This window comes from Sorghum bicolor, chromosome 1, assembly GCF_000003195.3.
Source record: "Sorghum bicolor cultivar BTx623 chromosome 1, Sorghum_bicolor_NCBIv3, whole genome shotgun sequence".
NCBI classification, from domain to species: domain Eukaryota; kingdom Viridiplantae; phylum Streptophyta; class Magnoliopsida; order Poales; family Poaceae; genus Sorghum; species Sorghum bicolor.
Genome location: NC_012870.2, coordinates 65,215,928 through 65,231,523, shown reverse-complemented (window position 1 = coordinate 65,231,523; position 15,596 = coordinate 65,215,928). Strand labels below are relative to the sequence as shown.

The 15,596-nt window shown below is 40.0% G+C and overlaps 2 protein-coding genes across 4 annotated transcripts; both read right to left on the bottom strand.

Annotated features, from left to right (window-relative positions):
* LOC8082609 (sugar transporter ERD6-like 7) lies at nucleotides 1,658-9,049 on the bottom strand. Of its 2 annotated transcripts, XR_002449130.1 has the most exons (20): nucleotides 8,670-9,049; nucleotides 8,474-8,536; nucleotides 7,990-8,079; nucleotides 7,842-7,901; nucleotides 7,688-7,753; nucleotides 7,453-7,518; nucleotides 7,292-7,367; nucleotides 6,901-6,965; nucleotides 6,355-6,447; nucleotides 6,197-6,277; nucleotides 5,954-6,038; nucleotides 5,841-5,884; nucleotides 5,701-5,763; nucleotides 5,566-5,625; nucleotides 4,883-4,936; nucleotides 4,610-4,669; nucleotides 4,401-4,515; nucleotides 4,080-4,226; nucleotides 2,649-3,317; nucleotides 1,658-2,517 (listed from the first exon to the last, which is right to left on the bottom strand). XR_002449130.1 is itself a non-coding variant. In XM_021451071.1 (18 exons), exons 1-18 carry the CDS (start codon nucleotides 9,009-9,011, stop codon nucleotides 4,108-4,110), a joined length of 1,602 nt encoding a protein of 533 aa, XP_021306746.1. In that variant the 5' UTR covers nucleotides 9,012-9,048; the 3' UTR covers nucleotides 3,832-4,107. The 2 variants fall into 2 exon arrangements, 1 of the variants encoding a protein (XP_021306746.1); XM_021451071.1 differs by lacking the exons at nucleotides 1,658-2,517; nucleotides 2,649-3,317 and having other exon boundaries at nucleotides 3,832-4,226; nucleotides 8,670-9,048.
* Nucleotides 10,278-15,176, bottom strand: LOC8082608 (sugar transporter ERD6-like 16). 2 transcript variants are annotated; one of them, XM_021456166.1, is made up of 18 exons: nucleotides 14,692-15,170; nucleotides 14,057-14,119; nucleotides 13,707-13,796; nucleotides 13,556-13,615; nucleotides 13,386-13,451; nucleotides 13,179-13,244; nucleotides 13,022-13,097; nucleotides 12,873-12,937; nucleotides 12,545-12,637; nucleotides 12,388-12,468; nucleotides 12,171-12,255; nucleotides 12,049-12,092; nucleotides 11,912-11,974; nucleotides 11,769-11,828; nucleotides 11,513-11,566; nucleotides 11,242-11,301; nucleotides 11,021-11,135; nucleotides 10,278-10,839 (listed from the first exon to the last, which is right to left on the bottom strand). In XM_021456166.1, exons 1-18 carry the CDS (start codon nucleotides 14,944-14,946, stop codon nucleotides 10,718-10,720), a joined length of 1,518 nt encoding a protein of 505 aa, XP_021311841.1. In that variant the 5' UTR covers nucleotides 14,947-15,170; the 3' UTR covers nucleotides 10,278-10,717. The 2 variants fall into 2 exon arrangements, with proteins under 2 accessions (XP_021311841.1, XP_021311836.1); XM_021456161.1 differs by having other exon boundaries at nucleotides 12,049-12,255; nucleotides 14,692-15,176.

Here is a 15,596-nt window from a genome sequence, read left to right as displayed (position 1 = left end):
GATTCTGGATCCTCCACGGCCAGGAATGGTTTGGGCCCTAAAGCATTAGAGTAACTCTTCCTACATTCGTGTTTGCTCCCTAGCAGAGGTCCCTGAGAACACCTGGATCATGTGTTACAAACTAATACCCATTCCATTCCAAATCATAAGTCGTTTGACTTTTTCTAGATTCATATATCTAGATATAGTATACATCTAGGTGCACTTTTCTAGATGCATATATATCTAGACATAGTATATATCTAGGTGCATACTAAAAATTATGTATCTAGGAAAGCTAAAACAACTTATAATTTGGAATGGAGCGAGTAGATTATAACTCAGCATAAGATAACTAGAATCAGCAACTAGGTATAATCTTTGGTTACAGGGAACATGGGACATCAAAGGAACTAGAAGAGCTAGCTCAAGTTTTTTTTTTTTTTTTTTGGAGTGAAAAAACTCGACCCTGGAACAATCTCTGGACTAGAGGTTTGTTCATGGGATTCAGAAGATAAAATAAAATAGTCAAAGATGAGCATATCTTTGTCCTAAACAGCATACCAAAGATCAAAGAGAGTGAAATACAGGAGAACTCTGACTTCTGGGTTTGAAAAAAAAATGTTCTAATGGGATGGGTGGGAGTTAACCAATAGCTAATGTTCATGGATCTGATGCATAGTTGCATTTGCTTGCCAGTGTCATCTACTCATCTTCACACACACTAAATAAAACTGTATGCACTGGAGACATGGTCAGAGTGGAGAATCAGTCTAGATTTCTGTATTGCTGTTGACTTCTTGGTGATATTACTGAAATAATGATGCAGAACTGGGCTTATACGTTGGCATACTGGAATGCGATCTTGGTAAATCTAATCATTAGGTACATATAATTTGGATCATAGTTAACTGAAGTATAACATTGTGGTTGGATACCATTATGCGTACCAAATATGGGACAATATGACCCAATTGTAAGACAGATAGCAATACATATTCCTACCAATTTCGGATGTTAGGAGTACTTCCAGGATGGTAACTATATGATTTTGAAACAAAGACTGACCATATATTCGGCACAGCATCAGATATAAAAATATCATCTTGAGTGCCTTTTCAACAGTGTGCTGGTCAACGCGCAGGAGAGGGCTCGCTATACCAGCAATGCTATATCACAAGTGTCGCAGAGCAATTTTTCCCTAAATGCATACAGTTTATAGAATAAAAAAAATGTGAGAATTGAAGATGGCCACTCGGATTACTACCCAACATGTGGCCTTGTTTACTTGCAAAATATTTTGCAAAATGTGAATAGTACTAATTGCATTTGTATTTGACAAATATTGTCTAATCATGGACTAACTAGGCTCAAAAGATTCGTCTCGTCAATTCCGATAATTAGTTTGTATTTTCGTCTATATTTAATACTCCATGTATACGTCTAAAGATTCGATGTGACGGAGAATCTGAAAAATTTTGTAAATTTTTTTGGGAAACATAGGGCGCAGTTAAACTGGGAAAGAGAGTGAAACATGAGTACACTGTCTATTCTAACACTTCTGCCTGCAGCTTGTACGGTGTAATGCTGTATCGTGCTAATTAATCTTCAATTGGCACTTAGGGCATGTTTAGTTGCCAATGGAACACAAAATGTTAACTACTTTGGAATGATGAAATGCAAAATGTCAAAATGTTCAGGGTTAGTTCCATCTAAAATACAGAATTTATTGTCCTCATTATGGTCTCTTGAGGCTCTTTGGGCCTTTTTTTTTGCCTCTTGAAGCCAAAATCCAAAATGGAGAATAATTACTTTTTTTTCTAAAATTTTTGTATGGTATTTAGTTTTATTATACAAAATAATGGACCAAAACTTAGATTTTTTACGGTTTTTTTTCTACTTCCGGAAATCCTCCTTCCATCCAGCATGGTGTGTAGACGAAAGAAGTCTCAATTCCAGCAAAACGGCCAGAGATCTCATGGTATTCTTTTGGACATATGTTGCCCAAGTCCTGAAATTTTGAGGTATTCCAGTGATATGCTACCGCTCTCCACAAATCTGCCTTCAGGTAGACAATCTCCTTGTAAGGATGAAACCCGAGAAATGACATAGATCCTGTGTAGTGCCCATCAACCGTATCTTCAGCGCTGAGAACATTGTCATCGTCTGAGTTCCATTCAAACTTGTCTTCCACTACCTCTTTATGCTTATCATTGCCATAACACCGATACTGATATTTGCAGTAGTTGATCTCCTGTAACATCCAGGGCCCATTTTGTTGATCACTGTGGGCGTTAAGTGCACCCAGCTTACGCGAAAAGGTCGTGAAAATTGAAATCAACACTATGCTTCAGTTCCCACACTGCTTGTTGGCCACATGATTCGTTGAGGAAGAAAATTTGAAGCCCATGCCAGTCATACTCAGATGCACAATACACGCCCTTCTCTGATCTTCCCAACGTATGGCATAAATAAGATCTGAATTCAACGCCTGCTGGCATTGGAATCAGCCTGTAATTTGCATTTGAGATGGATATCCTGCAAAAATGGAAAATAAAGGGAATCATCAGTGACAATACAGAGCATAAGTGCAGCCCAGCTCCAACCATAATTACATTACAAACGAAGAAATTAGCCAGCTATATAAAGAATGTTTAACACCTAGGTACCTCATAAAACCATTTTGGTAGGGAAGGTAGAGTGCTCCTCGCCAGTAGACCTTGGCGTCAGCAATGTCCGCTGCTGCCACACTGGCACGGCCTTCCGGAAGAAACAACCTGGTGTCAGCAATGGCCTCTTCTACCACACGGCCGCCTTCCCCGCCTTCCGGAACGAAGAGCCTCTCCTCCCAGCGCCCGGTCACTGATGAGTATACAAATGCTAGCACCTTGAGCTGCTGCTGATCGGAACCGATGAAGAACACCTCGTAATGCGGTGACACGGTGGGATCGTACACGAGGCATTTGATTTGGCCCTGGTGAAAGGCCTTATTCTTCTTCTTCTTCTTCTTCTTCTTCCTCCTCCTCCTCCTCCTCCTCCCCATCTGTCTTGGTCCAGGGCGCCGGATCCGGAGACGGAGGGTCGTCGTCCCGTCGTGGGGCGGGCCAGGAACTCCGGGGTGTAGAGCGCGCAGTAGTGCATGAAGATGCCGCCCACGGAGCGTGGGAGCAGGTCCGCGCGCAGCAGCCGGCGGGCGTCGACGAGGTCGCGCCACCACCGGCAGACGCACCGGGAGACGGCCAGGTTGCGTGGCGGGAGGCGGCGCAGGACGTCGGCGGTGAGGTCGTCGGGCAGCTCCCGTCCGAATGCCATCTCGTCACCACCAGTCAGGTCGTTGGCTTGTGGAATTGAAAAAAAAAAATTCAAATCGAAATCCGCACCGCAGGTAGGTGTATATATATTATATACTACTAGTGGACATATATATGGACAGAAGTTGAGATTTGGAGACGGATTCGAATCGTAATCGCTCCAGAGATTTCAACGGGTGGAGATTGGACGCGATCAGGATTCGGGAGATTGCTAAGGACAAAAAAAAACATCTTTGTTTTTGTGCTCTTTCTTTTAGATGGCTGTTTCTATGTTTTCACTGAAAAGAAATGTGATTAGCAGAATGTATGGCGATGTTTTCGAGAATTTTTTTTTTTTGAAAAAGATGTTTTCGAGAATGATAATGCTCATCATTCATCTTGACACTGATGAAAAAAATTCTAAAACTCTGCCCCACCTGTACACAGCAATACCGTAGTCAATGTTAAATGACACTGAAATTTTGCTCCCATGAGGAGTGAACCTAAGACCAACTCGTGTGGGTCCGGCATGGCACAGTCGAGAAGGTTTTCAACAACGTGGTTGAACTTTTCACAGCAAAGGAACTAAGACTAAGTATTTTTGTGAAAAAACTCGTCCTGGAACAATATCTGGACTAGATGGTCATCCCTGGGAGTATATGTTGCAGACCATAACTATGTCCTAAACAGCATATCAAAGAGAGTGAAATACAGGAGAAAATTTACAAGAGGCAAAATCATTCATCTGCTGTGCACAAGAATTTACAAGAGGTGAATATTTACAGCAATTTTTTTTGAATGGATTTTTACCTACTGAGCGAATGCTAGCCACTCCCACTCATGTGGCTTTGAGCAACGTTTGGATCTCTTCTAGTGTTCTTCCTTTAGTTTCTGGTACTAGCTTTGCCACGAACAGCACAGTGACCAAACTTGCTGCAGAGAACAGAAAGAATGTACCTGCGTACAGAAGCAGGTAGCTTGGAATCAGATACTTCTGAAGCTAAATTATCAGCTATACTGAAAATGTCTCCTTTCGAAAGGTCTGTTATTAGTTAACTGGTCCTTAAACAGCCAATAACTGTCCTATTTCTCGCCTCACTCTCCAATTCTAACAATGGTAAGGAACTTTACCTGCGGGGTTCCAATCCATGAGGAAGTTGAACGAGTATGATATCGCAAAGGAACCAATCCAACTGGCCAGGGTTACGAACCCTCCAGCTATTGCTTTCATGTCGATCGAGAATATCTGTGGCAGTAAGTCAGGAGATATCATGAGCCCCCTTTTACAGACCCCTAAACAAATGTCATCATTAAAATAACTTCACAGGATACTTTCTTACCTCGGACATGATAACCCAAGGAACTGGGCCCATTCCAACTGAGTACGCCGCATAGTATACCTGTTTTAGGAAGTAGGATTACAATGTAATAAAATCTCCAAAAGTTCAGTGGTGTCATTGTCGGAAAGCGTGCATTTCAAAATGTATCATGTTGATCTCAATCAGCTTTCAAGAGACTAATAACAAATTTAGCTTATAGTCATGGCATATCCAAACGAATTTACATTTAAAATTACAAGATCATAGGAATTTCAATTATTGCAATTTCTGTACCAGTATGCCACAAAGAGCCAAAGTAGGAACCAGCTGTGTGCACAGTCCTTGTGCCTGTAAAATCATGGAACAGAGAGAAAAACAAAAGAAGAGGAACAGTAAATACTCATTTTACTACATTATTTTCAGACAGAGATACATTGATATGCCATAGAATTCGACAAAAAATTATATACTTCAGATTTTTTTAACCATTTGGTTACGTTGATTCGATCAGTTCCATTTTGTTGATGTTTCCAGACTTCCATCCGGTTATTCAGTGGAACCTCACACGTGTTAGAGTGTCCTTGTACCCTTTATCTCATCATCATCAGATATAAGATGCTTAAAATCTGAGGCTTGAGTTGGATTTTGCAAAAAAAAGTTTTCTAATCCCTGAGGAAACCACTTCTTAGGAATTCCTCCTTTATTAACAGGGCTTCAGCAATTCGAAATGTCCAACATTCACAACTGCAGCTACTTTGTAGTTTGCGAGCAGACTCTAGTACTCTCAGATAACTAAAATTGACAAAAAGGAATCAAAATCAATTTAGTCAAATGAAACAATAGGCAGAGCCAAACTAGATAATGTTTTAAAAGTTCAGTAGTTAATCATATTTTTTCATAAATATTTATACCATTTGATTGTTAAGCTCAGACATTAAACCATACTGTAAATTCATGCGCTAAAATGCTCATGTTACCTTAAAATAGAATGATAGTCCAGTCAGAAAGCACCCAAGAAATGTTCCAGATGAAGAGACCTGAAAACCAAAGACACTAGACACATACAACACTGCTTTTCTTTTCTGTACAACTCAGATTTAGAGTGTTCATACCAAAAGAAGGGCTCTTCTTCCACTCCTATCCATCAGAAGGGCCCCAAAGAATGTGATTGGAATCTGAAAAAGGAAAAACAATTATAGAAAAATCCTATGACTAGTAGCTTTTATTGAAAAAAAAATGGCTAAACCTGAACCTGAATAACGCCAATCAAGGTGGTCCCAATTTTTCCAGAAAACCCTGAAGTTTTTAGAAAGAGCTGTAGATACCTCATTTTTTAAGAGGACAAAAATTATCTAGCTTGGATACCTGCAGAGGAAAAAATATAGCTTGTATAGAAACCTAAGGCGTTTATTCCTCCCAGTTGCTGAAAAATCATCAGGCCAACACCCACCTGAATATCAAAGTTACAGAATTAGTTCTGAACTTCTTTCATACTTTTTCAGAAAACAATAACTGGCAGACTGGCACCATTGATTTCTTGATTTTTGTTATCTTACAAGAAAAAATAAGGTATTTTTAAGAAAATAAATTAAGTGAATAAATTCTTACCGTGACTGCATACATATTTTTGCTCTGAAATAAATCTTGAAACCTGGCCTTAGGCAATCGGCGAATTGATTCTATATAGTCCTGGATAAAATGTTTAGTTTCAATATCTTATGATCTACATCATTTGATAAATGGAAACTATGTACGGAATAAATAACTTTGATCTCAGTAGCCTCTTCAGAAATGTCAGAATCTTCCCCCCTAAACTCCTGTAATGAAGCATGGAATTCTCTCTCTTTCCCTATGTTGGCCTGTCATATTATCAAACTGAATTTTAGAAGGAAGTGTACAATTAGAAGTTACAATTTTAGTCAAGGTTTTCTGTGCACAAAAGAGTTATATTTCATATTTTCATCACTATTATTTTGATATAGATAACCATGTGTGGAAATGAGAAATAAGTCATGAATGTAACATAATGTTGTTGTTGTTGTTGTAAGGTAAAATCAAGGAGTGCAGAATGTGTAATTCATATATATCCTATAAAACAAAACAGTTTAGAATAATCATCCGTCACAACAATATATGAAATTATTTTCCTATAACAACAAATCAAATGGAAAAAATATTTCGTCTCACAATATATGAAAAATGATGGGCAACAGAAAAATGGTGTTATTTTCCTCTAACAATATATGAAATTATTAAAAAAAAAATACTTCACAACACAAGTATGTTACATGCAGACTCAGTTACCATCTCACCAGCCACCTTGGAGACTCTGGAATGAAGAAAAGCCCCAGAAGTAGGACAGCACAAGGTACTAATCCTGCACAAAATGCTACATTAGTTTCTCTTGATGCTCGATTTGTCAACATACTCCTTCTGTCCCTGAATGGATAGATTCCTAGAGTTGTCTGAAGTCAAACTTTTTAAACTTCGACCGAATTTCTAGAACAAAACGTTAAGATCTATGGTATCAAATTAGTATCATTAGATTTACCATAGAATATATTTCATAAGGTGCTCATTTTATGTTATATGTTGTTATTCTTTTTTTATAAAGTTAGTCAAACTTACAAAAAATTGACTAGCACGGATTCTAGGAATTGATTTATTCAGGGAGGGAGTACATGTAAATATATTAGTGATTACCTACTAGAACCAAAGAGCGCCATGAAACAAGTGCTCCAATAATGTAAGCAGCTGAACACCCTGAACAGATGAATAACTTCATATCCAAAAGAGTCCATATTAATTATTATGATTCACTACACAAAAATAATAAGAGGTACTTCAGATCCAATTTCTCTGACCTGGTTTGAGGTTGCAAGGCCTCCTCGGATACCCTTTGGTGCTATTTCAGATATAAACACAGGCACCTGCGTTATTATAACCCCAGGAGTTGTTAGTGCATAGAGTGTGGTGTTGACAAATAAAACTTTTTTTTAAGAATGTTTGAGGCTGGGACATGTTTCCATTTCTTAAACAAAAGGTTTAGAACATAAGAATGAATATTTTAGGTACATATTGAGAACTATAGATGTTCACCACATAGGAAAGAACTCCAGTACAATATCCCAGCAAAACTCTTCCAGCATAGAGCATGATAGCATCCTTCATGTCATTAGAGGAAGGCCAGTATTACGGCTACAAAATGGCAGTCAGCAGATGATGCAAGAAAATAGCTGATGGAGGAGCATACCTTGGCAAAATATACAGTAAGCCAGCCAAAAATGCCTACAACTGCTGCAAATCGCATGGTCTGTGATAAATGCAAATGGAAGAAATGTCGTGAAGATGAATAAGGGTAGCCAGTTTACTTATCAATTGCTGCAGTTAAATTACTTAACCATTTTGCGTCCAAGAATGTCTGCCAGGCGACCGCTAGTCACAGCACCAATCATTGCTCCAATTGTCAAGACAGATCCAAAGAAACCATACTACAAGGACATGAGTCAAAAAAGATTTCTTGTCGAAACCAACAGGGGCCTTCTGTACAACATTAAATTTTGTAAACGAAGAATTGAATGTCGAGAGAGAAAAAATAAGATCAAAGGGTGAAATCAGTAGCTTAGTTACATTTTGGATCATAGTATCTAGTTATCTACTTGACCAACTAAACTTTGCAAAACAGTCACAGTTAATTCATATTCTGCTTTGATCAAATAAAATGTTTTTTTTTGCTGCTCTACATCTAGCCTGCTACCACCTACCATTAGTTGGCACAAAAGTTAATTTGATCCACAGCCAAAAGAGATAAGATAATTAGTACCCATGCACTACAAGAACAATTTGTACTATATGTATATACTGCAATGTCAAGTGCCAACCAACCTCGGAGTTGGACAGCCCAATGTCGCTCACAATTCCAGCTTGAGCCGGCGCAGAATACCCCACCTGCATACCAGTGCTCTATATTGGAATCAAATCAAGAGCAAGCTTCCTGGATTTTCTTTAAGACCGAAGGATTTTTTTTCTGGATTTTTTTTATAAAGAAAATGAAGTATGCTTATAAAAACAGAGTCCTCACACAGGTGCCGAACTCGAAGGAGCCGCATACGACCACCGCGGTGGCGAGGAAGACCCTCCACAGCGACCCTTGCCCCTCGCTGCCCCTGTACGGCGCCTTCCCAGCCGCCGCCCCTGGCCCCGACGCCGCAATGGCTCCGCACGCGCCATTGGCTCCCGGAGGCGCTGCTGCCGGCAGCCACCGCGCGACCGGCAGCGGCAGCTGCTGCGCGCCGCGGCCGTCGTGCCGTGTGGCAGTCGGCCGCTGCCAACGCCTGCGGTGGCGGAAAGAGACGGAAGGGGCGGCGTTGCAGTGGAGCAGCAGCGGCGATGCTGCGGCGGATGAAGGGAGCGTTGCAGCCATACCTGGCGGAACAGAGGGTGTGAGGCTCAACTGCTTCACCGGGAGGTGTTTTCAGGTTCTAAACTGTCTCCATCAGGTGACGCACTCAAATCCAAATGATGATCCAGGCCTTGTTTAGGAAGTGTTTGGTTGGGTTGTTAAAGTTTAACATATTCTGTAGTATTTTTATTTTATTTGACAATTAGTGTCCAACAATGGATTAATTAGGCTCAAAAGATTCTGTCTAATAAATTATTCTATAGCTGTGTTTTTAGTTTCGTAAATAGTCTATATTTTATGCGGTAAACTTTAACATATGCAGCCAAACAGGGTCTTAGTTTTCAAAAAAATTTGCAAAACTTTTCAGATTTCTCATTACATCAAATCTTATGGCACATACATGTATCATTAAATATAGATAAAAGAAATAATTAATTACACAGTTTACCTGTAATTTACGAGATGAATCTTTTAAGCCTAGTTAATCTATAATTAAATAATATTTGTCAACCAAAACAATCAAATAAGTCCGTTGATTAGAAAATGCATACACTAGACCGATAGACAATCAGATGAGTGTAACAATCAAAGCCCTAGGACAAAACAATATAATGCTTATCTCTGCAAAAAAAAAAATATAATGCTCAGACCCATTAGTGTTATATAGGTCAGCTAGTGTGGTCCACGTGTTCTGTTTTGATGGAATTAGTTTTATATTAATTATTTAAATAGGTTTGAGTCAGCTCATTTTTTGACTCTCTAAATAAAGTACCTCTATATTAATCTTTTCCATGAAATGGAAATAAAAGTGTAGATTCTCCACATGTTGCCGCGGTTACGAAGGAGGAATATAAATATATAATTCTTTTAGTAGCATAATCGTGAGGACTATATCTATAGTGGATGATATGTGTCCTGCTAATATGGATATCATAATTCTTGTGCTAGTGAAATTTAATGCAAATGATAGTAGATTGCTGAGATGGACACCTTGCATATCAAGAGAAATTAATAGTGGCAAATGATAGTGGATTGCTGAGGTGGATGTTTTGTATTTTAAGAGAAATAGATAGTGGAGTTGATAGTGGAGTGAATAAAACTCGAAACTATAACTGTTGCTTTATGGACAATTCCGAATTTAACAGGACAATGATATGAACTTGTTACCTTTCAAAAAATGATATGAAGTATTATTTGTTGTTCAATAAAATTTTGACGTGGGCCTCGATTTTCAACAGGACGACGAAATGTAGTTGCCATGGTAATACAACTATAAAACCACAGTCGTATCTGTGAATATAAAAATGCATTGCTGATTGATCTGGAGGGACATGATACAAAAATGCTGATCATGAATATAAAAATGTACTGCTGATTGATCTAGAGGGACATGGTACATAATGTCGGTTCAGTTGCTGCTCAAGCTCAAACAATCTGGAGGGACATGATACTTAATAATACTACATAATCTCAATCTGCAGTCCTTAACCTACATAGGGTACACTACATATTACACGGAGGTGAGCAGGAGAGAAGGGGAGGAGAAGCGGGGGGAGGTGAAAATTGTATTGTTTCTTCTATGAGCAGAAGTCTGACGGTTGAGCACACGGTGAAGGTGGGAAAGGTAAACGTGGACATCATTTTCCATCTTAGAATTATTCTGTTGTGTCCTGTAAATTCCCATTTTCCATCTTGGAATACTTCTGTAGTGTGCAGTAAATTCATTTTTATCTTCTGGTGTTTAGAGAGTCTTGGATCTCCTCTAGTGTCCTTCCTTTGGTTTCAGGGACCAGCTTCGCCACGAAGAATACAGTGACCAAGCTGGCCGCAGAGAACATGAAGAAGGTACCTGTACAAAATAAGCAATGGAACAAACGTAAGCAGATGGGGTACATTACAATTTCATTCCTTTTCTGTTAAAACTGAAAGTTTACTTTTGATTAGGCAGATTTCATAAGACACTGTTTTTTACCAAAGAGGAAAAAGAAGTCTAAAATTGCAGGTGAGCAGCAATACTCTAGGTGCATTACCTGCAGAGCTCCAGTCCATAAGGAAGCTAAACGAGTAAGAAATCGCGAAGGAACCCAGCCAGCTAACAAGGGTCACCAAGCTTCCACCAATTGCTTTCATGTTAATGGAGAATATCTGCCGGCAGTCAATTTGAGCAATGGTAAATCTCCAGCAAAATTTAATATTTGCCCATCTGTCATAAAATCATCCGAAAACAAATAAAATCATGTTTCCATTTTACCTCAGACATGACAACCCAAGGGACAGGACCCATTCCAATTGAGTATGCCCCGATGTAAACCTATTTCACAAAACAGCACTATAAGGCAATTTCAGACTACAAGAAATAAAATGCATAACGACTAGTGTATACAGGAATATAGATCTTCACAATTTTCCATGGTACTAGGTATAATAATTTTTCAAGAGGCTTAACATATAGCTTATGGTCATTGGAAGTTTCAGACTGTAACCGAAAGAAAGCAAAAGCAAAGGGACATTGTATCTCTTACCAGTATGCCAGAAAGAGCCAATGTGGGAACCCATTCTGGGAAAAGTCCTTGTGCCTAAAGATGATGAAGCATTCACCATTATATATATAGAAACATAGATAAACGTCCTATATGCCATGCAATCCTTTTTAGAATAAACTGAAATTTTTACCAGCTGGTGCCAAGTGATTGCCATCATGCTAATTTAAGATGCTATCATATATTATGTCAGTTTCAATAGTAATTTTCCATACCAGGTTAGAAAAATTATAGTTACCTTTAGATAGAATGATACTCCAGTGAGGAAGCAGCCCAAAAATGTTCCAGATGCAGAGACCTATAGGATAAAAGGATCTCACAAAACATTCTACCTAGCAATCTTTCTTTGTGTACATCAGCTCAGCTTTGTAGTGTTTATACCATCAGGAGAACCCTTCTTCCACTCCTATCCATGAGGATGGCCCCAAACAATGTAATTGGAATCTGAAATGATCATGGTTATAAACAAAAGTATTCTAATTAGTATTTTTACCAGCTGAAAGCAGCTTATCTCAAACCTGAATAATGCCAATCAAGATGGTTCCAAGTTTTCCAGAAAACCCTGAAGTTATGATAGAAGCAACATATTCATAAAGGACTGTTACAAAAGGACAACACAATATTAGAGACATTTGCATACCGGCAGAACTGAAGATATAGCTTGCATAGAATCCAACACCATTTATCCCTCCGAGTTGCTGAAAAACCATCAAGCCAACACCCACCTGTGCATATAAGATCAGCAGTTATATGCCTGGCAAATATTTCTGAAAAGTTCCATATGGTCAAATTTCGAATTCAATGAACAAAATAGATGCATATTCTAAGGGTATGTAGTTAAATAAATGATTCCTTACAATGACTGCATATATATTTTTGCTTAGAAATAAGTCTTGAAGCCTGGCCTTTGGAAAGCTACGGAGTGATTCAATGTACTCCTGAAAAATTGAGCTGTCTAAGCATAGTACATTATCAATTCCAGTATATATATAGCCTGTCAAGATAGAAACCAACTTTAATCTCAATTGCCTCTTCTGATACATCAGCATCCTGTCCACGCAGCTTTTGCAATGAGGTGTGGAATTCCTTTTCCCTTCCGACATTGGCCTGTGGTTTAAATGCATTGTAAAGCTCACAGCAAAAGATTCATCACAACATAGATGAATCAAAAAAATTTAGTTTAGTTGACGAGAATCATTCGGTGATTGATGAATTTACTTTGTATGTCCTACTGACACTACCATTGTATGAAGCAGTGAAAAAGCTGGGTTCTTTTTCCACCACAAACACATCCAAAAAGTCACATTTGATAGAACATTCAGCTAAGACAGAAGTTCCTTACCAGCCATCTTGGTGACTCTGGAATGAAGTAAAGCCCGGCTAGCAGAAGAACACAAGGCAATAAACCTGGACCAAAACTTTCACTCGTTTCCATCCAGTTTGAATTCGAAGAATAATCATGTATCTAATGTTGATGTGAACGCAACATACCAACAAGTACCAAATTTCGCCACGCAACCAGGGCTCCTATGATGTAGGTAGCTGAGCTTCCAGAACAGATCAAGAGCTGCACATGCAGCCAGTGGGCTATATTAGCTGTTAAAACTATCATGCGTGTCACAGGACTCTTGAGTTCTAGTTTTCAAACCTGGTTTGATGTTGCGAGCCCCCCACGGAGATTCTTTGGTGCTATTTCAGCTATGAATACAGGCACCTGCGGATCCAACACATGGTCAGAACACTGAAACGTGATAGTTTTCATGTTTAAATCACGAGTGCTGGAACTAATTTAGACAGAGAGCAAGCATAGAGTAAGCAATGTAGTACATAAGAGTTAGTATTTTAGGATGTTTACCACATAAGAAAGAACTCCAGTACTGAAACCCAGTAAGATTCTCCCAAAGTAGAGCATGATAGCGCTCTGTACATTCAGGATAAATCATGGTTATGAAAACAGGCAGTGAGCTGGAACAGATAATTAATGACAGAGAATGTAAGAACGAGAATTATCAACGATGAACAAACCTTGGCCAGATGTATAGAAAGCCAACCAAAGATGCAAATAGTAGCTGATATCCGCATGGTCTAACACAAATCAAAACAGAGGATATAGCGAGATGATGATCTTTAGTAAAAATAAGAAAATTGGCCTCAATTGACAGTGTAGTAATTTAACCATTTTTCGTCCAAGAAAATCAGCCAAGCGCCCACTAGTAACAGCACCAACCATTGCTCCAACTGTCAATATAGATCCAAAGATGGCAAACTGCAGGTTGTAATATGTACAGTAAGACGATCTAAACTTTGGCTGTCAATTAATATATTTTTTCATACAATGAGATTTAACATTTCAGCACGACAGAGGTAGATCCAACAGTAGTTCTAATATTGTTACACTAATCATATGGTTTACACTGCGTCATAGCAGATTTTAGTGACAAGTACTAGAATTTTGAAGAAGAAACTTTGAGTGCACTGAGAGGACAGTTGAGTTCATTTTCCGAAGATGATGATGGTGTCTCGAACCTCGGAGATAGATAGACCGACTTCATCTACAATCCCTGACTGCGTGGGAGCAGAATAGCCGACCTGCAAACAAACATGGCCGAGGAAATAAACCGTGTTAGACATATAAAATAAAGACAAACGCATTATCAGCACGTCCCACTGAAACGCAGATGCAGTATTATACATGTATAATACTGCATTATATGTATGTACATGTGCCAAGGACATGATAGGAAATGGAATCTTGTCATCTAGCTATTAGAAAATTTAGCGCTAGAGGGTTCTTTTGCTAATAAGAAGACACGTCCAAATCTGACGAACTGTTCATATTCACAGTGATTGGGGGCTTTCTTGGAGCCTTGGGCGCAGCTGATATGCTTCTTTTTTTTTTTCTGATTATTTTTTAGACATATGCGTGCATTACTGATTTACAGTAGTAAATATGGTAACAACGGGCGAAAGGAAGGTACAGTGATATATAACTAAGAAAAGACCGTAATTAGCTGTATGTCATCAGTAATAATCACGTCCAGGGTCCAGCATGTATGGTTAATATTACACATAGCCACATCACATGGAACGCAAAATGTGCATCAGAAACTGAGAACATGGAACGCAAATATGCATGGCGGTGGCGGCGGGTTCATTCTTACGCAGGTGCCGAACTCGAAGGAGCCGCAGACGGCGACGGCGGTGGAGAGAAGGACCATCCGCAGCGAGCCTGCTGCGTCGGGCCGCCCCTCCTCGCTCCCGCAGTCGGACGCCGCCGCCTCCTCCGGGCTGCCCCGGATCTTATCGTGGTCCTCCTTGCCGCAGTGGCGGAGGAGAAGCGGCTCCGTCGTCGTCGTCGTCGTGGCGGCCCCGACCACTCCGGCCTCCACATCGTCCGCGGCCCGCACTATGCCCATTGTTCTCGTGTTCCGTGTTGCTACCGACGTGAGATGATATGAGATGATGAGGAGGCTGCCTCCGGCCAAGATGGAGATGGATGGATCGGGAGTTGTGGACACACGCAGCAGTGGTCTCCGGCGTCCGGCGGCCTGGGCTGGTGAGTGGGCGAGACAGCGCGACCCGGTATTTATACAGCACACCGGCGTCCGGCGCGGGGGCGGGAGGGCCGGAGGGTCAGGGGTGGCCCAGTGTGGGACAGAGGAGAAAATATCTCCGGCCCTTTTCGTTTTCGGTCATCTAAGATGAGAAATATCAATAGCGGTGTTTTGTCTCGTCTGATCACGCGATAAGTTTAACAAATTTGGGAGATCAAAGGTTAGGAACGCAAAGGACGATCCTGGCTGTTTATATATTGTATAATACAGTACTAGTAACTAATTAATCTCCATGGTTGGTGACAGCTAATAAGCCCCCATAGCCCGACGCAACCAGGTGATAAAAAGCAGGTCGAATTTTGTGAACCCATGATGACGATAAAAAAAAAAAATCACATATTCTCATCTCATCTGCACGACTGTATCGAATACAATCTGCCAAAGAATGCACGACTGTAGCGCGACTAGGCGACCGTGTATACCAACGATCCATGTTCCTGCTGCAAAGAATG